Source organism: Colletotrichum lupini, chromosome 2 (assembly GCF_023278565.1).
Source record: "Colletotrichum lupini chromosome 2, complete sequence".
NCBI lineage: Eukaryota > Fungi > Ascomycota > Sordariomycetes > Glomerellales > Glomerellaceae > Colletotrichum > Colletotrichum lupini.
In genome coordinates this window covers 2,745,824-2,767,039 of record NC_064675.1, presented here as the reverse complement: position 1 = coordinate 2,767,039, position 21,216 = coordinate 2,745,824, and the positions used below count along the sequence as shown (strand labels likewise).

General features: G+C 54.4%; 8 protein-coding genes across 8 annotated transcripts; 3 read left to right on the top strand and 5 right to left on the bottom strand.

Annotated features, from left to right (window-relative positions):
- Positions 1–210: 210 nt before the first annotated feature.
- CLUP02_03115 (uncharacterized protein) lies at positions 211–1,506 on the bottom strand (the record flags this gene model as incomplete). The annotated part of the gene is made up of 1 exon (XM_049282142.1): positions 211–1,506. One exon carries the CDS (start codon positions 1,504–1,506, stop codon positions 211–213), a length of 1,296 nt encoding a protein of 431 aa, XP_049139285.1.
- A 1,728-nt stretch (positions 1,507–3,234) lies between these two features.
- Positions 3,235–4,125, top strand: CLUP02_03114 (uncharacterized protein; the record flags this gene model as incomplete). The annotated part of the gene is made up of 2 exons (XM_049282141.1): positions 3,235–3,783; positions 3,886–4,125. 2 exons carry the CDS (start codon positions 3,235–3,237, stop codon positions 4,123–4,125), a joined length of 789 nt encoding a protein of 262 aa, XP_049139284.1.
- A 359-nt stretch (positions 4,126–4,484) lies between these two features.
- Positions 4,485–6,898, bottom strand: CLUP02_03113 (uncharacterized protein; the record flags this gene model as incomplete). The annotated part of the gene is made up of 9 exons (XM_049282140.1): positions 4,485–5,218; positions 5,283–5,343; positions 5,396–5,420; positions 5,647–5,763; positions 5,822–5,932; positions 5,996–6,253; positions 6,314–6,564; positions 6,658–6,789; positions 6,848–6,898. The coding sequence occupies 9 exons, from the start codon at positions 6,896–6,898 to the stop codon at positions 4,485–4,487; spliced, it is 1,740 nt and encodes a 579-aa protein (XP_049139283.1).
- Positions 6,899–7,817: 919 nt separating this feature from the next.
- CLUP02_03112 (uncharacterized protein) lies at positions 7,818–8,551 on the top strand (the record flags this gene model as incomplete). The annotated part of the gene is made up of 4 exons (XM_049282139.1): positions 7,818–7,937; positions 8,072–8,137; positions 8,204–8,273; positions 8,349–8,551. The coding sequence occupies 4 exons, from the start codon at positions 7,818–7,820 to the stop codon at positions 8,549–8,551; spliced, it is 459 nt and encodes a 152-aa protein (XP_049139282.1).
- A 1,501-nt stretch (positions 8,552–10,052) lies between these two features.
- Positions 10,053–15,684, top strand: CLUP02_03111 (uncharacterized protein; the record flags this gene model as incomplete). Its single annotated transcript, XM_049282138.1, has 5 exons — positions 10,053–10,114; positions 10,193–10,345; positions 10,437–14,611; positions 14,975–15,207; positions 15,670–15,684. 5 exons carry the CDS (start codon positions 10,053–10,055, stop codon positions 15,682–15,684), a joined length of 4,638 nt encoding a protein of 1,545 aa, XP_049139281.1.
- CLUP02_03110 (uncharacterized protein) lies at positions 15,672–16,216 on the bottom strand (the record flags this gene model as incomplete). Its single annotated transcript, XM_049282137.1, has 3 exons — positions 15,672–15,846; positions 15,909–15,992; positions 16,089–16,216. 3 exons carry the CDS (start codon positions 16,214–16,216, stop codon positions 15,672–15,674), a joined length of 387 nt encoding a protein of 128 aa, XP_049139280.1.
- A 497-nt stretch (positions 16,217–16,713) lies between these two features.
- Positions 16,714–18,983, bottom strand: CLUP02_03109 (sodium/hydrogen exchanger 3; the record flags this gene model as incomplete). Its single annotated transcript, XM_049282136.1, has 5 exons — positions 16,714–17,849; positions 17,906–18,565; positions 18,622–18,768; positions 18,839–18,868; positions 18,938–18,983. The coding sequence occupies 5 exons, from the start codon at positions 18,981–18,983 to the stop codon at positions 16,714–16,716; spliced, it is 2,019 nt and encodes a 672-aa protein (XP_049139279.1).
- A 33-nt stretch (positions 18,984–19,016) lies between these two features.
- On the bottom strand, positions 19,017–20,982 carry CLUP02_03108 (uncharacterized protein; the record flags this gene model as incomplete). The annotated part of the gene is made up of 8 exons (XM_049282135.1): positions 19,017–19,410; positions 19,486–19,537; positions 19,671–19,725; positions 19,784–19,909; positions 20,023–20,521; positions 20,571–20,601; positions 20,660–20,816; positions 20,899–20,982. 8 exons carry the CDS (start codon positions 20,980–20,982, stop codon positions 19,017–19,019), a joined length of 1,398 nt encoding a protein of 465 aa, XP_049139278.1.
- Positions 20,983–21,216: the final 234 nt, after the last annotated feature.

Sequence of the window (21,216 nt, the reverse complement as noted above, 5' to 3'; positions counted from 1 at the left end):
ACTCGACGACTTCGGCCAGTGTAACGAACAAACTACTAAATCAAACTTTTCCACCCAACGACATAGGAACACAAGAGAAATCATACGTCTCTTCAGTGAAGCGTTTTAGCCCCCCCCCCCCCCTGCGAAAGAAACTGAGCTGAACATTGGTTGTCGTCCAAGTTCTTCGTCTTTCGAAGGAGGCCCGAGAGAAAGACATCAGCCCCGTACTTAGATGTGATCGGGGAGGACCTTCGGCGGATTCGGCGTCGGGTGATCCTCTACGGGCTCTTCCTCGAAGTGGGGGTGGTCGGGGTGGTAGGGGTGCTTCGCCATCGCCTCCTCCTTCTCCTTCTTCTTCTTCTCCTCCTCCTCCTTCTCCTTGTCGTGCTCGTCGTGGTGGGGGTGGGCGTGGTGGCCGCCGTGAGGGTGGTCGTGGTGTTGCATCTCCTCGTCCTCCTTGGACTTCTTGGACTTGGTGTCCTTGGCCTTGGGCTCGTCGGCCTTGGGCTGGTCGGGCTTGGGTTGCTCAGCCTTGGGTTGATCGGGCTTGGGCTGCTCACCCGCGGGCTCCTTGCCCTTAGGTTCCTTGGCCGCGGGCTGCTCGACCGCGATCGCCTTTTCCTTTCCCTTGGGCTCCTTGGCCGCGGGTTGCTCATCCTCTACCTTGGGCTTCTGGTACTCAACCTTGGGCTTCGGCTGCTCGACCTTGGGCTGCTCGACCTTGGGCTGCTCGACCTTGGGCTGCTCAACCTTGGGCTTCTCAACCTTGGGCTGGGTAGCAACGGGCCCCTTAGCCGCGGGCTCCTTGCCGAGATGCTTGCGGAAGGGGTGAGGCACGAGAGGGCGGGCAAGGCGACCGAACTTGGGGGGCCAAAGAAGGGAAGAGGAAGCCTCGGAGTTCTCCTCGGGGGCATGCACCACAAAAAAGCCGCTCTCGCCGAGCTTGAAGCCCAGCTCCATGAGCTGCTCGTCGGTGAGTCCGAGGCTCTCCTTGAGGATGTCCGCCATCTTGGCCGTGTTGACGCGGATCTCGTCTTCGGTCGCGGGATCCTCGCTGACGGGATCCTCCTCCTTCGAGGCAGCGGCGTCGACGTTGGCTGTGGGCGTCGCGGTCGGGGCAGGGCTGCCCTTCTTCTCAAAGTCGGCGACCAAGAATTTCTTGCGGCCGAGGGTCCTGTCCATGGACTCCTCGATCCAGCCGGCCTTGGACGGGTTGATCTTGTACTCCTCGAGGTAGAAGCGGACGCAGTAGCCGATGGCGCCGGCGTATTCGTCCGGGCTCTCGTACCAGCCTGGTGCGCGGCGCTTCTCGGCGTTGTACTCCGTGCACCACGCCCTGCGGCGGGCGATCATGGCCTCGGTCGGGCCGGAGCCGGAGTACGGCATGGGCGGGGCGACGGGGGCAGTGATGGTCGCGGCGGCGGTGGCGGGCTCCGTGCTGGTGGTGGTGATGGTGGTGAAGGAGGAGGCGCTGGCCAGGGCGAGGGTGCCCGTGGCGGCGAGGAGGGTCTTGGCGGCGACCATGTTGTTGTGGTCGATGTGAATAATCTTGAATTAGAGAGTAGCGTTAGTATCTGTGTTACAAGTGTAAGGTATTCTATGATGTATACATACCTAGAGCAGATGGGTACAGAGACCTAACTGTTGATGTTTTCGATGTAAGGTCAAGTATCTTAAGTCAGTTGGTAGTGTTAGTGTGACTGGCTTATAAGTGTGAGGTAGTCCGTGATATATGCTTACCTAGCTGATTGGTATAGAGACCTAGCGAGCTGATGGTTGTAGAGGAAGAAAGAGAGACAGACCAGATAGAATCAGAAGAGCGGATTTTATACACATCCCCACGCAGAGGTCGCAGAGGTTCCTATTCCTACTTCTTCATCTACGGCGCCATATGCCGCTGTTGAGCCTTGAACAAGTCCTATAAAAAAAGTTAATATTCGCCTCTACACGTTTACACAAGGTGGTTTAATGGGGATCATAGTTGCCGGCTGGAGGACATCGGTAGAGACGGGGGTTCTCTTGTGGTTAAGAACCACTCCGACCTAGACGCCAAAGTCAGAGTAAGCTCATAAACTTGCCAGCGTGATCATCATTTTCACGCGGAGGAGAAAGCTTGAGAGTGTACATCCGGAAAGTTTACGGTGATCCTCCTGATGCTTCACGTATTGAGCGACGTAGGTTCAAACCCGAGCCGCATCGTCCATACATATCCGTTAGTCTACCTCAGCATACAGAAGAAGCGCCTTCAAAGTCACGAGATAGCGAGCCATGACTGGACAGGGTGTTTGCACTCAAGATGTTACGCGATATCAATGCTTCACTGAGCTCTACCGCGTCTGCCCCACATGAGCTCTCTCAAGCTCCCATCCGGGGCTGTGGTTCTCGAAGAACCGGCTAGTACCAAAACTCTCCCACCTCTTGCCGTGTGTGTACGCGCGACAGATATCAGTCTTGGTCTGCCTCCGAATGTGACCCTTGCGGCGCGTCTTGGGACGCAACCCTACTCACCTGCCTCCGAACGCCAGACTTGGCGACGGGACAAAAGGCGACTCGAGCGGCACATGATGCAGAACAAGCTTTCCTTGGCTGATGGTGGCTTTTGATAAACGTGGTCACTTTAGGGATCTCAAGGTCATCTACACCCGTAGAGTTGCAGACTTTCACGCCACGATATCATGCAGGTCTTTTTTTCTTTGCAAACATTGCTTCAACATGGGCCGTGGACACGTCAAAAGAGTGCTTCTCAATCAAGGTTTCTCGTCAGACCAGCATGCCCTAACCACAGAATAACGTAATCCCCTTTTTTTGTCCCATGTTCATGTTCGTGTGGGGGTGCGTAGGCTTTAAACTCCATACAGGCTAAATCTCCCGTGCATTCAGATTTCCCCAAATCAACGTCTACAGCTTATACGATGGGATCGGAGGGTGCTGTCCGAACAAATGCGACGTAGATAAATAAGCTTCCCCCTTCACCCCCTTGAACATCCCTGGCTAGACGGTCCGTCCGGAGTGTGTTTATATTACTCGTGACCTATTCGTGCCTGAAGCATTACCCCCTTTGTTTGCTATAGTTCGCCGACCTACTATATTCGATGTCGTGATATTTCCCCCGTCCCGGGTTGCCGTATAGGGCTCAGTCTGTGAATGATATAAAAGTGGTCAGCCTGTCCGGCGACTTTTGGGATAATTTTGGTATCGCCGGCCAAGCATCACTCGTTCCCAAATCCCCTCAACCAAGTCCAACCGCCCAAGATGAAGGTCACCGCCCTCCTCACTCTCGTGCCCCTAACCTCCGCCAAAATCCTCTGGGACGGCCGCTTCAACGACTTCAACACCTCGTCCGACCTCAACAAGTGGTCCTGGTCCAACCAAGTCGGGCCCTACCAGTACTACATCCACGGGTCCGGCGACGTGACCAAATACGTGAACCTCTCGCCGTCCTATAAGAACCCGGCCGACACGGCGTCGAAGCAAGGCGTCAAGATCACGCTCGACAGCACGGCCTACTGGAACGGGCAAAACATGCGGCGCACCGAGCTCATCCCGCAGACTAAAGCCGCCATCAACTCGGGTAAGGTGTGGTACCACTTCAGCATCTCGCGCAAGGACACCAACGCGCCGAGCATCTTCCGCGAGCACCAGATTGCGTTTTTCGAGAGCCACTTCACTGAGCTCAAGAGCGGGTGGATCAGTGGCGAGTCGGCGACGAATAACACGAACCTGCAGTTCATGGTGCAGCAGAAGAGTTTGTGGAAGACGGAGTGGAAGCCGGATGTGTGGCACAATGTCGCCTATGAGATTGTGAGTTTGACGTTCAAGCCCCTTTGTTTCTTGAGTATTGGGGAGTGAGGAAAGGTCCCCACGTCTCGAGTAGAAATATGAACTTACACAAATGTGTTATAGAACTTCTCCAGCGGAAGCGTCGGCTTCTGGCACTCTGAGGGCAGTGCCCCTCTGCAGCAGGTCGTGGCTCCCGTCTCGGCCTCGACGTCGTCCAACGGCGCGGACTGGCATCTGGGCGTTCTCGAGCTTCCCCGTGATGGATACGCCGACACCAATGAAGATTTCTACTTCTCTGGCGTCTATGTGGAGGACACCGCTATCACGACCTCTGTCACTGGACCTGGTGAGTCTACAGTGTGAGAAACCTTGTGAGTTGAGTGAAATTGACACGGATGTGAGCAGCCGCCTGAGAGAAATTTCATCTCACCAAGAGAGTAGGAGTAGGGTCAGGCTCAAGGGAAGGTCAGACAAGACGGCAACATCGTATATACTTCACCCATCTTCAGTACATATCACTCGTTCACGTTCACGCATATAAGGTTGAAAAATCAGTATTCTTTGGTTTCCATGGCAATCTTCTTTCTAGAAACCAATTTGAGATCTGCTTCTTCGTAGCTTCTCCCGCCAAAACATCCACCCACCTATGTTTCCAGACTAACTGTCTCGTGTACCCGTGGAGTTTAGAACGTGTGAAAGTCGTCGCTGTTGACTTCTTGCCTTCAGTAAGAACTCTTGCACGTCTTCGTCACCATAGTTGTCGGCACGGTAGTGTCGTTGTCAACAGCTGTAGGAGGCGCCTGGCAGGCTCCGAGAGAGGTACGTGTCATGCCAGGAATGGGACCGAGAGAAGGGTCGTAGCCAGTGACACCAGCCCAGTACATGCAATACTGGGTGTTGCTGTCACAATACTTGTACTCGCAGTTGACCGAGGGAGTAGGCGCCAAGGTGATGAGAATTTTGTTGATAGTATCGCGCTTTCGATTTCCAGCCTGGGTAGGAACGATGCTGCACTTGCCAATGGAGGTAACGGTCTCGCCAGGAATCGGGCCTTCAGTTGGATCCCAGCCAGTGATACCAGCCCAGTAGGCGCAAAGAGAGGTGCTATCCTGACACCATTCGTGGTTGCAATCAATAGTGGTAGTAGGGATCGCCGAACTCGTGGGGACGGAGTCTGCTCTGACGTTGTCCTTGATGGGGGAGACGACGAGGGTGCCTTGGGGCAACAAGGATCTCAAATGAGTGGCCCTGGAAGCGGTTCCAGTGAGAGTTATGAAGTCGGTCTGGGGTGTGGCGATAGACTGAGTAGAAGTAGCGTGACTGGCAACGTAATTGTCGTGGATGCCAGCTACAAGACCGGCGCCGGCCAGCAAGAGCACCGTGGAAACGGTGAGGAAGATGATAAAGTCACGCATCGTGAATATTGAAGCGACTGCGTTGGACTTGGTGAAGAAGGCTAGATGTGTGGTCAGTGTGTGTTGCGTTTAGAGCTGGCTTTTGTACTTTCACCTGGGGCTTACCGAGAAGGAACGAAGTGTAGAGAATGACAGTTCGACTCGTCTTTCTAAGCTGAGACTTGATCTATGATGAAAGAATGGCCGAAAAGAGTGAAGTTGAAATATCGCGAGTTGACTGCCGCAGAAGGATCAGAAAAGACGCTGGTGATGGTGGTGTGAAACAGGGTTCAAACGACAAAGTCAGCGCAGCGTAAGGTCTTTAACCTCCTGCTGAAATCGAATCAAAATGTCTACTATTGAAGAAAAGAACACTGCAGGTGTAAGTGTGTTGAAACGGAAAGAAGTTGAGTTGATAAGGCAGTTTCAGACTCATGAATGAGCTTCGCAGTTGCCTCGTTCTTCTATCTTAGATGCAGTATTTTCTCACGGAAGGAGTAGTTGAGTTATGTAGAACAGAAGGAGCCCATTCTGAGGCCGGATCTGCCGTGAGAGTGCCGTCTCACGAGACGGGAGGCTGTGATACGGAATTGTGATACTTCCGCCACTGTTGGACCAACATTCTGAAGTTCAAAGAAGCTTAGCTTTGAAATGTTAGGGCTGACGATGAGGCTTTCCAGAATCGTTCCACTATGGGATTGGTGTAAGGTGACCCCAACCCACGTTTTCTATTCATGCTAGCTTCGTACGAGCTCAGAATGAACTGAACCATTTCCCTTCCGGATGGACATCGTCACGATGTCTGTCACTTTCACAGGTGGCTTACTGCTGTCTCTGACCATGTACGACGATGGCGCTGGATCGTGCGTCCCGAAAGAAGCCCGTCGACTTGAAGAACAAGCTTTGTGCGCCCGCCAAAGGCCGTTTGCTTCCCGCTTTTCATTATGCAACATTGACGCTGATTAAGGACAGGCTCATACAAGTAACATTTTACTGCACGTGAACATGCAACGTATGACACTGGTGAAGCTGCTTGAATTGGCGAAGAGAAAAGTTTCATTAAACGCGGCAAAGGCTGTACCATGCGCCGCTGAGAGCTATTGACATCAAATAACCCGGCTCAGGAAGACGCCAACTGCGTAGCTGCCTTAGCATACAACGTAACGGTGATGGCGATGCTGGCAAGCCAAGCGAGACTTCGCAGGGGGCCGAAGCTACGGTTGTCCTGCAGGCGGACGTAGATGATGTTGTACAGGGCTCTGGAGGCGATGTAGCCTAGTGTCAAGACGTTAACGGTCTCGGCGTCTACCCTGGCGAAGTTGGCGGCGACCACGGCGGCAGAGTAGAAGCCGAGCGTCTCAAAGGCGTTCTCCGATGCGGCCTTGGCGCGGAGAATGCGGGCTTTGGCCTAGAGATTTCGCAGCCTCGTGTAAGATGATGGGCTACGGTATCTGGGGAGGAGGGCAAGGTTCCCTCTGAAAGGAAGGGTTGCTGTTCTTACAATCTTGTCTAGCTTGTCATCGGCCACGACACTAGTTTGGAGCTTTCTCGGGTTGCAGAGGTCGTAGTGTGCTCCTGCTCCGGAGACGGCGTAGACATTGGGCAGCATCGCCATGATAAAGGCGGCCGGAATCTGGACGCGAGGTTTAGCCTGGTGGTCAAGCTACATCGCTCATGGATACTTTACTGACAGTGTAAAGGGAGAGCCCCTTTTGGGCGAGGTCCAGACCGAAGAAAGACATGTTGGCGGCGGTGTTTGAATGTCACGTTGAGCGATGTTGGATGAGTTGGTTCACACAATGTTTTCACGTGGACGGTGAGGAGGCACGGAGGGTAGTTGTATGACTACACTAAGGCACGGAGTTGACCCTTTCAAGATCGGAAGGACGGCGCGAGTTAGAGCCCGACGGGACATCTAAAGAGAGACACGAACTCGGGGAGGAGGGGGTTGCGCCGAGGCAGTCCGGTCGCACGAGTTGCGCCGAGTTGGGAAACCAGTACGGCACGGTTAGTATGGGGGCCTAAAGGGACAGCTACCTGTGAGAGCTACGCACAATAGTCTTCCCGCACTTAGTTGACAAGAGACGGGGCCGCGGGAACGCTGCCCACATTGGGGCCTGGTTTGGCCGAGTGGTGATGACAGAGTTACAACAATAATTCGCATCGTCGAACAGGGACTGCAACATTCGATTGGCCAGCTAAAATTCCCCCCCTCTACCCCTGTTGAAAGGCAAGGGCGAACTCGTGGAGTGGGAATCGTGATGTCACCCGAATCGGCATTTCATAGGCACCGACCAATCCGATGCTGTTTTCTTGCATAACTTTGCAGGATTTAACGTTGTGTAAGAAACAAAAAAGCCGGGCCTGTCATTGGGCCGCTGGAGGGACGGAATAGCATCAAGCAAGCCAGACACAAAACTTCCCACTGCGGATTTCTTTTCACCGGGCTGGATGTTTGGGTGATTTGGTGCGCCCACACATGTTTTGATTTCAGCGTCCATGTTCAACGTGATAAGGAATAAACATCGCTTAACTCATTGTCGTTGAATCTCTCTCTTTGATTATTTCTCTCTGTGTGTTGTTTCCAATACCTGCGGGGGAAGCTCAAACAAGCTACTGACGTCCGTTTCGTTTCTCTTTTCAGAGTTCTCTTCTGAGAGAATGCGATGTCTTGGCAGACGCACAATCTGGAACCTGCAAATTCAACCTTCCGGAACGGATCAACTACGCCCTCTCACAATCGAATCTTTGGCAGCCTATGAGATGAGCCTCTCACCCAGAGTGTTCGCCAGACTCACGGCAATCAATTTTTATGAAAAGCCTCTCAAAGAGCACGATTACCTGCTCATTTGAATACCTTCTCAACATCACCAGATACAACCCGCGCTCGATGGCTGCACTGAACTGATGATAAGTCACTCATCGACGACGATGAGAGTGAAGGTCTTACTGAGAGTGTACGAGCGCCGTACCCAAAGCATGTCGCATTCAACGAGCCAAGCAGTTCGATGGAGTGCAGGATGAGTATTAGCTGACTGTCTTATGAGAGGCACTTTGCGGCACACGAACGACTAACAAACATGAATTGTACGTTCCCGAATGAGAGAACCTTTTCAAGTTGCTGACTTTTCCTCTTCCAGCGCGGCAACTCGGAGGTATGCGACTGACTCGAAACTCACGAACCTTTTTTAGCAGAGCTTGCCCCGCGACTCCGCGACGAGACTATTGAATTCGGGTGTGCGCTGGGCTTTGGAGTTTTTGGGACGAGCACTCACAAAGCGTCCATGGGCCCCGACTCATGCTCCAGGTCTTACCCTGGTTGCCCGACTTCAAGATTGTCGGGCAACGGTCATCAGAAAGTTGCTTTGCTCGCCAACGTTCATCGAATCAAGTGATTCTGGAGTCGAAAATTCCGTCTCATTAAGGGCCAGGTGCGATAGGGTGTTCATCTCTATGGCCCTCAAGTGAGGTTGGAAGATGAGAATTGTCATCATTTACACTGCGCCGGCGTCTTCTCACGGCCTGTTGGTGCTGCGATCGACAGCGATGACGATCTCCCAAAGGCAGAAAAAACGAAATCTTCCACCACTACCCAGCCCGACAGCTTTCCAGCAAAGAAAGTCGCATTGCTGGAAGCGAGCCTCGCAGGCAAGGGGCCCCGAGGCTGGAAACATCAAGAGTGGGCTCTTCATGCCTGCGACCAGGTAAGAGGCGATGGCAGAAGAGAGAAAAAATAAAGCTCCAAGAGTCCAAGCCCGGGCATCCTGGGTTTCTGGGACTTCCAGCATCCAAGCAAACAGCAAGCGCAAGACGCTTGCGCCGGTGGAATGTGACCACAGCAGGGATGCTGATGAGATTGGATGCCAGACGGACCACACACAACGTGGGAGAATTTGGGTTGGTCTAGACGAAAACAGCATGGCGGCAAGAATATGCACACACTCACTGACTGATTCATCGAGCGGAATATGTCGCCAGCCAGCAGCGGCAGAGCAGACTTAGCTGGTAGCAGCACACTTTGGCCTATTCAGCGGTGTTCCATCTGGTTCTGATTTCAACCAGCGGCAATCCAATGTGCATATTGCTAGGTATTGCAGCAGAATGGGTGGGAGGGAGCCTGGGGAAGTTTTTGAGACTCGAAGGTACTTACTTACAAGCGCCTTATCACTTATGCAGCCACTCACCACCTTAGGTCCTAACGTATGAGAGCGAGAGAGACACCTGTCCCCAGCGACATTGAAAGACCTCATCATCTTTTGATGTGCGGGCAAAGGGCGGGTGCAATGCACCGGCGCTAGAAAAGGGAAAAAAAAAGCACTGAACACTTCAGGTCGTCCCCAGGTCTCCAAGTTACCCCCAACAGACAGACCCGATGGGCAAACACATCCATCAAACTGCTGCAAGGAAGCGTTGCTGCGTAGCCTGAGTGCGCCGCAAAAAGTTGGAGGGTCCGGTCCAGGCGTCCCCATTGGAGAGACTATCTGGCGTGAGAGATCACCGCACTGTACCATCTCCTTTTTGCCTCCCCCGGTCTTTCATCTTCGCACCGCCCATTCCCTTCGGCATTCTGTTAAAGACGGATCCATGGCCTCCTCCCAGACACAGTGTCCAGATTCTCCGATAACAAATAATTTTTCCCGGGGTGTCTATCAACCCCCCCAATCTAGCAACTGCCCATCAGCCTGTGACTTCCAGAATCACCACCCGTCCAGCGGCGCCCGTAGACCGACAATTTTCTGGTCGACCATCCACGACGGAATTCAATCGCGATCAATTGCCACCACGCACCACCACCACTTTCATCACTTTTGATCGTCGATTTCATCTCCCCAACGCGAGGAAATCATTGTCGACATCCCGTTTTTGCCCAAAACGGATGTCGCGGCAGCTCATGACATGACTGAGGTCGGGCCTGCCGACCGCTCCAGGCTTTTGCGATCCAAACGCGATGAATTTAGGTCAGTTACTGCATCGATCGGTAGAGCTTAATTGTGCGATTCCAACGATATAATTTTCGGCGTGTTGACATTTTTTAGTTCAATTGTAACGTCGAGGAAGCGGAAGCTCCGTCAGCTCTTCGCTGTCGCGACCGAGGGCGATGCACTCCCCACAAACGACTTCTCGAATCCCGACGCGCCGCCAGCCACCGCAGCCGAAATCCAGTTCTTGCAAGGCTGCGATATCTCACAGTACGTTTCCCTGTTCTTCTCGCGCTTTTTTGAATATTTTTGGTCGCGTATGGCTCTGGTTGTTGCCGCTCGCCGCTTACACGACTTACAGAGGACGAAAGCTCAATGAAGCGAATCTTCCTGCTCGACCTCAACTGCGCTACGATGTCCTAAGACAGTCCCTCGATAACTCTGGCCTCTTTGCACCCGAGCCAGCGCCTGCTCCTCCCGCAAAGCAAGACGCTTCCCTCCCCGAGCCCCAAACGAAGAGCGCTCCTGCGCCGTCGCCAAAGCCGGCTGCAGCTGCATCTAGCGATCCGAATGGCGCTGCATCTTCACCTCGAACACCTGCGACCTTTACCCTTCCGCCCTCACTTCCACCAAAGCCCCCGACGCCTGTGCCTGCTGCGGCGACGCCGAATCGACCCGATGCTTCCAAGCCGCCCACGTTGGCTGCCTCAGGTCCGCCGCCGCCATCACCTGTAGTCGTGCCCACGAAGAATCCTTTGCACGCATCGCGACAAGATGCTACTGAGACAACAGGTGCTGCACTTGTCGAAAAGCCCGCCCCAACACCCCTGCGAGAAAGCCCGAATGGCATCCCGAAGAAGACCGAACTACGAAAGGGCGATGTGCCAAATGATGCGCCTACGCAATCCGTTGTGAAGCCACCCGTCGCCCAGCTTCCCGCTCGTCCAGACTTGAAGAAGGCCGAGGATACGACCCCTGTGGCTTCCAAACCTCCATCCGACTCAGTAAAGGTAGTCGACGGAGCTTCATCGCCAGGCTCAACGACGCAAACGGCCGCGACTCCCGCTGTGCATGATGTTTCGACTGATACGAGCCCCGAAAATGAAGGTCCTCAGTATGTGGAACGGCAGGCGACATCTAATGAGGGGGCGACAGCAGACAGTGCAGAGGAGGCCAAGGAAACCGAAAGCGGTGCTTCCCCTGATGAGGATTCGCTCAATGGCAGAATACCAGATGGGCCAGAAGCGCAGCTTCTGCAGGAATCTATGGCGATGGGCTCTAAGCCAACACCGCCTGTGATCGAAACACCCGCGAAGAAAGCTTCGCCTCCCACGACACCTGTGCTACCCGCTCCACCTGCGGTTGAACTGAACACTACAGAGTCCACCACCGCAAAGGTCACTACACCAAGCGCGGCCCAGACTGCTGCTCCCACCGCCGAGCCGCCTACGGACCCGTTGGCCAAGGAAAATCCGGACAGCCAGGAGTCTCAGGCTCCTGAGAAGATGGATGTGGATCAACCAGCCGTGGACCAGTCTGGGGGAAAACCTTCCGTCGAGGTACAAGAGGCACCTGTTGGGCCCAATCATACAGAGGCACAGACTCCTCAAGCTTCAAACCAGGCTCCACAGACGCCGCAGGATCCAGAGCGAGCGGTTACTCGAACAGCTTCTGGCACAATACGACAGAAGTCGGTGGCCGAGATATTAGGAGGAACAAGCCCAGAGACTCAAGTGACTGCCAAAATGCCAGCAAGCCAACTCACACCTCTCACCTCCACGCCTCAGTCTCCGCCTTCGAGGCCAAAGACATTTGCCAACAAAAAGAAGGACAAGGAAAAGGCAAGAAACAAGCCTTCTGAAGTCGTGTTTGGTAAGCAGACCAAACGATCAGCAGACAAGTCTTTGGTGCCTAGTCAGCAGAAGCAAAGTTTTCTGCCGACAGACGACTATTTTACACCACTCTTTGTGCAAGGTTTTACGCAAACATCAAAGTGGATGAAGCCGATAGAGGTCATCCTCAACCAGTCTCACAAAACGGTTTCCACCCCAGATGCCTACGTCGCCATACAAGACAATCAGGCATGTCGAGTGCTTCGTCGTGTGTATCACCTGCAGCAGCATGACAAATGGTCATTGCGACAGCCAAAGAGGTGTCCGGAGCCTATCCGCCCGGAATCTCATTTGGATGTGCTGCTTCAAGAGATGAAATGGATGAGAACGGATTTCCGGGAAGAAAAGAAATGGAAACTTGCTGCTGCTCGGAATCTCGCGCACGCCTGCGCCGAATGGGTTGCTTCAAGTGAGGAAGAACGCAAGGAGCTCCAAGTGCCCGCGTACATTCCGCCCAAGGAGCAGCCAGTCCAGCCTGAGACTGAAGGCGATACATCCATGGCCGACATCTCGTTGGATGTGATCGATGCACACGCAACTCCCGAGCTGGTACCTTCAGGTGACCTGGATTCACCCGAACACGTCGAAGAGTTACGGGAGGAGATTCTTGAGACTGTAGCCCCGTCTGCAATCTTTGCTCTGGAAGATGATGACGTTGTTTTTGAGCTTCGAAGTTCACCGACCGCAGACCAGCTGCTTCAGGAGCTTCCGATGTACGGAACACCACTCAAGATCCCGGCGTTTGATTTCACTGTTCCCGAATTCGACCCCGATGCGCACTGGCGTCGCCCTGCTCTTCCTCTGAGCAAGTACGTGGAAGGCGAGATGAAGCTTTCTTCGGACGGACCCCCGAGAAAAAGGAGTCGATACCAGTATGAAGAGGAGGAGGAGGATGATGACGAAAAGGTCGTGTTCGGATCCCAGCCCGCAAAGAGGATGAAGTTGCCACCGCAGAATGCTGATGTGGCCCTATTCAACCCCGAAATGAAGCCCATCAGAGACCGTCTCCACGCCGGCCATCAGTTCCGCCCGCCGGCGGAATACCAGATGCCCATGCAAAGCTTTTACGAATGCCGCAGCCCCTCGCAATGGACTTTGGCAGAGGATGACGAGCTGCGAAGCCTGGTTCGCGAGTACTCATACAACTGGTCGCTCATTTCCAGCCTTCTCACGCCTAGATCCGTGTTCACATCCGGAGCTGAGCGGAGAACGCCTTGGGAGTGCTTCGAGCGTTGGATCAACCTGGAAGGCCTTCCGACGGACATGCAGAAGACGCAGTACTTCAAGGCGTACCAGAATAGGATTGATGCTGCCAACCGTGTCATCTTGCAGCAGAACCAGATCGCGCAGCAACAAGCTGCCGGCCAGGCAGCGGCGCCGACAACGCCGGTCGCAAGACGCAGACCGTCAACGCCGCTCAGGGTTGAGCGGCGACGCAATCAGAAGCATCTTACGCTGATTGATGCTATGAGGAAGCTGGCCAAGAAGCGCGAGACTGCGGCCCAGAAGCAGCAACATGCCACCCAGATGGCAGCCATGCGAAAGGCGAACGAGGCCGCGCAACCCAGAGGACCCACCAAGACACCTAGGGATTACAGCTTGATGAGGTGGGAGCGCGACCAGCAACTTGCCGAGAAGGTGGCCCAGTTCCATCAGCGCCAGGAGGCTCAGAGACGCATCACCATGCAACAACGAGGTCAGGTTGCCGCCCAGATCGCTACGACACCCGCCGCAGGCCAAGTACCGGCAGGCGTCGCGGGTCAAGTCAACGGCAACATGGCTCGTCCCAATATGCCTAATCAGCTCGCTGTTCCGGGCCAAGCAGGCCGAGGTCGCATGCCCATGCAGGCTCCGACCGCCAATATGGGCGGGGTTCCTGCTCAGATAAGTGGCCTTGTGCCTCCCATGCCAATGAACGGGGCGCAGACGGCTCAGATGCAGGCGGCCCTGCAAGCTCAGCATAGGATGCCGATGCCCAACCCTCAGCCTGATGTTAATCTCATGATGCAAGCGCGGCGTATCTCAGAGCAGCAGCGACAGGCTGTTCAGCTACAACAAGCTCAACAGCAAGTCCAGCAACAGGTCCATCAACAGCAGCCGCAGCCGCAACACCAGCAGGCCCAACAGCAGCAACAGCAACAGCAACCGTCTCAGCAGCAGCAGCAACAACAGCAAATGCACCAGGGAACACCGACATCTCATGCGTCTCAGTCTCACTCTCCGCCAAACATGCGGCCCGCGTCAGTTAATGGCGTCCACGGCGCCAACGGCGTCAACGGTGTCAATGGCGTCAATGGTGTGAACCAGCAGAGCTTCATTGCCAATGCTCAGGCCAATGCCCAAGCCATGATGGCATTCAACGCTGCTAATGGTGGCGGGGTGGCTACGTCTCCTGCTGGTGGTCTCCATATGCCCAACGGCACTTCGGGCTCACCTCGCCCCCTCACACAAGTGCCGCCGGGCATTCAGCAACAGCTTAGCAACCTGGAAAACCAATATCGGCTCAAGAACCCGACTTGGACACCTGAGCTCGTGCGACAACATGCTACAGAACACCTTACTCGCCTGATGATTCATCAAAGGACGACCATGTCGCAAAATGCCATGAATGCGGCTGCTGGCGGTGGAGGCGCTTCGTCTCCGGGTATTGCCAACGGCATCGCCGCCACGACCAGCCCGCATCAGTATGCTGCTCTTCTTAGACAGCAGCAGCAACAGCAACAAGCGGCAGCAGCGGCACAGAATGGTCAGGCTCAGAATGGGCAACACCAGCAAGCTCACCAACAGCACCATGGCCAGCAACAGGCACAGCAACATCATCAGCAGCAGAATGGTCAACAGCAACATGTGCAGCCTCAGCATACTCAACACCAGCAGCATCAAGCGCGGCCTCAATCCGCACAGCCTCAGCACACGCCGCAGCCTCAGCAGGCTCAGCAGGTTCCAAAGCAGGCTCACACGCCGCAGCAGGCCCAGCAGGCCCAGCAGATTCAACGGCCTCAGTCAGCTCAATCGGCTCAGGCTCTCCACGCCGCACAGCTGCTCCAGGCCCAGAAGCTACAGCAAGCTCAAAAGGCCCAGCAGGCTCAACTTGCGCAGCAAGCTCAGAAGCAACAGCAGCCACAGCAACAGGCCCGACAGTCGCCACAGGTCCAACAGGCCCAGAAGGCGCAGCAATCGCCGCAAGTTCAGCAGGCTCAAAGAGCGCAGCAGTCGCCGCAGGTCCAGCAGGCTCAAAGGGTGCAACAATCACCCCAGGTCCAGCAGGCACCAAAGCCACAGCCATCCCCTCAGGTTCAGCAGGCCCAACAGCTTCATCAGGCACAGAAATCACCGCAGGTTACCCAGCAGGCTCAGCAGCCTCAACCCTCCCAGCAGGCTCAACAGGCCCAACAGGCTCAACAGCAGACACAGCAGAAGGCTCATCAGCAAGTTCAGCAACAAGCCCAGCAGCAGGCACAGCAGCAGGCTCAGCAGCAGGCTCAGCAGCAAGCCCAGCAGACCCAACAGCCGCAAGCTCAGCAAGCTCAACAGCAACAGCAACAGCAACAGGCTCAGCAAGCCCAGCAAGCTCAGCAACAGCGCCAAGCCAGCGGAAGCGCTACACCATCTGCTACGCCCGCGCCATGAATGGGTACCAAGGGGGCGCGTTCACGGTTACATGAACGGCATCAAAATCACTATGCGAACAACGACATGAAGGTCTATCGAGAGTAGGAATACCAATCGCCAAGGACGTGGCGGGAGGACAGGCATTGAACCACCATGCCAAAGGAGGCGTCGCGGAGGTCGCGGATGGACTTGCCCGTGGGAGAAGAAGGGCACACACATCCTGCGTAGTCGTCGCACCGCTCGCTGGCCCCCTTAGTTTCTTTGGGACTGTGGGTTCGTTTTCATCTCTTTCTTACCTGTTTCTCGCTATGAGTAGACGACGGCGTTACTGATTAGACGAGGGTTGGGCGGGGAACACGAGAGGGGGCCAAAGCGAGCGGTTTTTTTGCGAGCAGACGAAAAAAAACAAACACCTTGTACATAGAAAGAGAACACACCATCCCACAATTGTGAGAGATTCTCGGCTTGGTTCTTCTTCCTTTTCCCCCCCTTAACCCAAAGATGAGAACGAAAGCAACTTGGTACGGAAAACTAGGTTGTATATAACCACTTTGTAATGCCGAAGACGAGAGAAAAGAGAGGTGGCGGCGGCGGCGGCGGCTGCAGCAGCCAAGGGGATGATGGGACGAGGACTCATCTTACCTTTTGCTTTTTCTAGAGATGGGGAAAAAAGGGAGCGAGCATTCGGCTGCCGACGAAAAAAGGCACAAGATGCAAATGAAAGAATTAAGAAAGTTTTAACAAAGATACCTCCACTTCATACCCTGTTCGTGTAAGATACTATGGATTGTGACTCAGGTGCAGCCATCACCTATTTCACATTGACAATATATATTCAAGTAAAATTTCACTTTTTCATCATAGTTTTGCCAGTTGAAATTCCTCATGGCCGCGAGGTACCTGCGGCCAAGCTCTCTATAAAATTATACGCCCAAAACGCCCGTTTGAATGCGACTTTACACTTCCTGGCATCGCCTCGGAGTGCGTGCGTGCGATACATGACCACGTGTCTAAAAGCAACAGGAAAAATAAAACCCAGCAAGCCCGCCCTTCCCTTCCCTTGATGACATATACAGAGAAAGAAATGACCATGGAAACGAAAGCCACACGCCATTAAGCGACAAACCACTAGTCCTAGACCGCACCCGGCCCGGAGCCAGAGCCATTGCCGCGGGTGTTGCCGTCAAGCAGTAACGTCGGCTTGATGTAATCCTCGTCCAGCTGCCTGAACAGACCCGCCGCGTCCTTGGCCCCGTGGCTGAAGAGCTGTCTGATGGCAGTCGTCGCTGAAACGTGGTGAGGCGCCACCGAAGTTCCGGCGGCAGGCTCGGTCTGCGCGAGGAGACCACCGGCAGAAGATCCGGTCGCCTGCGAGGCTCCAGGCGTGACCATTGGGCTTGTGCGACGCGGGTCCCGACGGGCTGGGGGCGGGAGGTCCGACGTGTCGATATCGCTTCCTAGGTCCGAGTCCGTCGTGTTGCCGCTCCGTCCCAGCAGATCAGACCTCTCGATCTCAGAATTCTTGCGACTGAGACTCGATTGTCTCTTGACCGGGTTCGGCGAGTGCGAGCCCGAGACATAGCTGCTGCGTTCTGATCCCACCGTTGGCCGAGCGCCGTTGCGCGAGGAAATGTTGTCCAGCGACAGGCTGCCGTTCCGCCTAGGATTATATCCGATGCCGGTGCTATTGCGCTTGACATATTGTCCGCCGTTAAACGACTCAATGTCGAATTCGTCGTCACTGTCAATCTCATCGACGACCCCGGTGCGGATTCCTTGGATCTCCAGCATACGCGCCGTGGTGCCGCCAAAGATGATGACCGTTAGCACCACAACCACCAGGACGGTAGCCTTGAGCGCGTAAGAGTTTTCGCCAGTAAGAAGTGCAGCAAGAGCGACCCCGACAGCCCCACGCAAACCAGCCCAGAAAAGCATCGCCTGATAGTTGTAGGGCAACTCATCGCTCACCTCTCCTCCGCCCCTTCGGCGAGCCCTGTAGCGAATGACCCAGTTGATGAGGCGAGACAGGGGGAATACCGCTACCCAGCGAGCAGCGCAAACAGCGCAAACAGTAATGATGATCAGTAGCGGTCGGAACTGCAGCGCATTATCTGTGAACAGCGCTAGACCAAGATAAATGAAGATGAAGTTCTCTGACAGCTGCGCAAGGATCTGGAAGATGAACTTGGTCGTAAGCTGGGTCCGACGAGACATGTTGAAATAAGCGTAATGTTTCAGCGTTATACCGCAGAATAGCAATGAGACAATGCCTTGGATATTGTTAGCAATATGTTGATGCAAGGCAGGGAACTATTGAGGATCTTACCAGACATGTGGATGCCATGCGAGAAGAAGTAGGTAGCATACGCGATCAACACAACTAGACAACTCTCGTTCTTGGGGTATCGTCGAATGTAGGTGAGTTTCAAAAGCAATGCCGTCATAACTCCAACGAGCACACCAATCAACAAACTTCCAAAGAAGACGATCAAGAAGATGCCGATACCCTCGAAGAAGCTCAAAAAGCCGAGCTTGGAGGCATCGCCTTTCTTGTACTTTTGCGCCGTCTCGAAAATAACAATAGCAATGGCGTCGTTGAGGATCGATTCGCCAAAGATGATGGTATACAACTTGGGGTCCACCTTGTATGAGTTGAAGATGGCCAAGATAGTGACAGGATCGGTGGCCGACAGGGTCGCGCCCACAGAGATGGCGTCGACGAAGGACATGCTTATGGACTCGACTCCTGTCAATGCATAGAGCCATAGAATGAGGCCGATGACGACAGCTGACAGAAAGGTTCCGGCAAAAGCGAACGTCAGGATGGTGCCCATATTCCTAAAGAAATTGGCCTGGTGTAACTCGTAACCGGAAGCAAGGATGATCGGTGGTAGTAGTAGGTTGAAGAAGATTTGGTAGTCGAAGCTAATGAGGTTTCGGATCGAATCGCCAGAGGTCACGAGCAAGAGCAGTCCCACAGTCATTCCTACGGCATGCGTTAGAAGCCATCGCGTACTAATTTGATAGGCGACGGGGACGAACCTGCAAAGATGGAGATGACCGTCTCGTGGACGGCCTCAATCTTCCTCTCTTGGAGGAAGTAGCTCGTCAAGAAGGCTGTAATAAGTAGCATGATGGAAATGAATAGCGCCCATGCGGCGAAGATCTCCTTCTGTGAGCCATCGGAGCCTGGATGACTTGCGGTCAGTCGCAATGGTCGGGAGCGCAAGGGCTGAAGGGGATCTGGTTGATAGCTTACCTTCAGGGTCGCCCTCTTCGGCGGCACGTTCTGGTAAAACAAAGTCAGCTTACGCAGCCTCGAGGCCTGCGAGAGGCAGAGTGTTAACATGCAACATACGGACAAGGCGCAAGGCCGTTCCCGCAATATCCGTCGCGGATATCATATCGTAATGGCGGTTTCGCGACGATGTGGTTGTTTATGGGTTGGTGACGGAGTAGGATCCAGAGTCGAGAGGAAAGCTGGGGGACCGGCGGCTCGCGGGTGAGCTCCGAGATGGGCGGATGGCGATCATCAACAGGGCAGCTCGTCGTCGTACGCCGCAGGGTTGTGAGCTGACGACGAGAGTCTCTGGGTCGGTAGCTCTTTTCGAGATGTCGCCAAGTTTGAATGCCAATGCGGTCGAAGGACAGACAGACTTTAGCAAAAGGCCAGTTCTGATGTAAGGTTCGTAGAGGTGTCCACTAGAGGTACAGACAGATGCAGCGCAGGTCGACAAGCAGGACGGGACGGGAGCCAGCCACTGGTCGGAGGCTGCAACACTGCGCAATGGCAGGAAGTGGCTCTGGAGCGATGCGGTGATTGGATGGGTGCTGTTTGACGGGCGGTTTTGCTTGCGTAGCCTCGGCGGGGTGGTAGAGTTACAATCGAAAGCGGGCGCGTGTCACTAGCTGATGGCGGAAAACGCAGCGCCAAGCGCAGATCCTAAAGTACCGGGTACTGCGGGCCCAGACGATGTTAGCCTGTATCCGTACGGATAGTGTACATAGTAAGGTATAAGGTAAGGTATGGTAGCTCGGGGCCGAACCCGGTGAGACGGAGTGGTGGACACGTCGAGGATTAGGTGCCTTACCTTCGGCCACTTGAATTCCGATAAGACTGGATGTGCCGTTTGTGTCAAAATGTGACTGTTATTCTACTTCTTCTCTTGTATTGCATGAATAGTTGTTGTGTTGCATATCATACCTTGATGCATAATGAACGTCGGCAGCAAGGAGTGCAGTCCATCTCATGCAATGGAAGTGGTAGGAAGATTGGGCCGAGCTTGGCCGCTGCCTGCAGGAAGCATGACTTCATTTGACACGGCACGTGCTCGTGAGGACCAGTTGAGGTCGACGATGAGGTGCCCCACCACGGGTCGGATTCTATGTACATAGTAATTAGAACTCGGGCAATTACTGGGCCCAACACAGCTGAGCGAGCACCTCCATGGGTAGGCAGTAAGGTTCCATGCCACCCATTGTGGCATTGCATTGCCTACAGACGCAGTAAGGTAAGCATCGTGGGATCTGCCCTATTGTGTACGGGTTCTCCGCAAAGTGAGAAAGGCCCATTGTTTTCCCCAGCTTCCATGTCCGCGGGGGCCGTAAAAAAGATCCAGTGGAAACAGTTGTAGGGACCATCCAAGCTGAGGGTGTTGTGGATGTGGACTGCCGGTAAGACATCTGACACTTGAGGGTGCTGTGGCAGGACTTGTTGGGAAAACCGGGGTAGCACTTGATCAAGATCCCTCGTGAGGGCTCATCAGCCGGATGAAGGGCACCGTCAGCCGGAGACGGCTGTTCTACCACACGCAGAGACACGGGGTTGCGATCCGAGGGGGGGGCCAGATGAGTGAGATAGGCAGATGGTGAGATGGTGAGGTGGTGCCCTATCGTACCTGACTTTTGCCTGAAGATGGCGTATGCAGCGACCACACGAGGCCTACCCGTGTCTGTCTATGTTGTTGTAATTTTTGTCAGAGAGCAAGTACCGGTGGAGGACCCTATGCACGCCCATCAAGTCTGTTGTGTTTTTAGTGTTCTCTGTCCTGGTCTATTCCCATTCTGATTTTTTCCCAACCGTGAGGTGATGAAATAGCAACGTCGGTGTGCAGATTGTCTATCCCGGGTAGCAGCAGCAACCCATGCAGTCCAAGCCCAGGTAGGTACCTAAGAAAGGCGGGCGTTTCGTCTGGGACAACTACCTCAAGGTTGGGAAGTCGGGACTGGAAGATACCCTAAAAAAAAAGATAGGAGGAAATGTAGCGGCCCAGCATCTCAGTACTCGGTGGAGGTGAAGGAGCTACGGGCATGACGTACTGAGTGCGGGGGCCACCCCGGGAACAGGCCAGGAAGCAAGGTCGACGGGTGTCGCTCTCTTTCACCGTCTCTGTGCGATGCCATCGCGACTTGGGCCGTCACCTCATGCCCATAGGCAGTGTGTGTTAGACTCTCGGCCCCGCCATTTTCCTGTCTTTCTTTCTTCCGTCTTCTTCTCTTTCGCCCTTCCCTCTCGTCCGTTCCAAGCCATCTCTTCTCCTCTCTTCCTCATCCGGAACCCGCGCCCTACTAGCCGTGGAAGATCCCATCAATTCCACCACTCAACTTGCTCGGAACCAGGCGAATAAATAATAACAT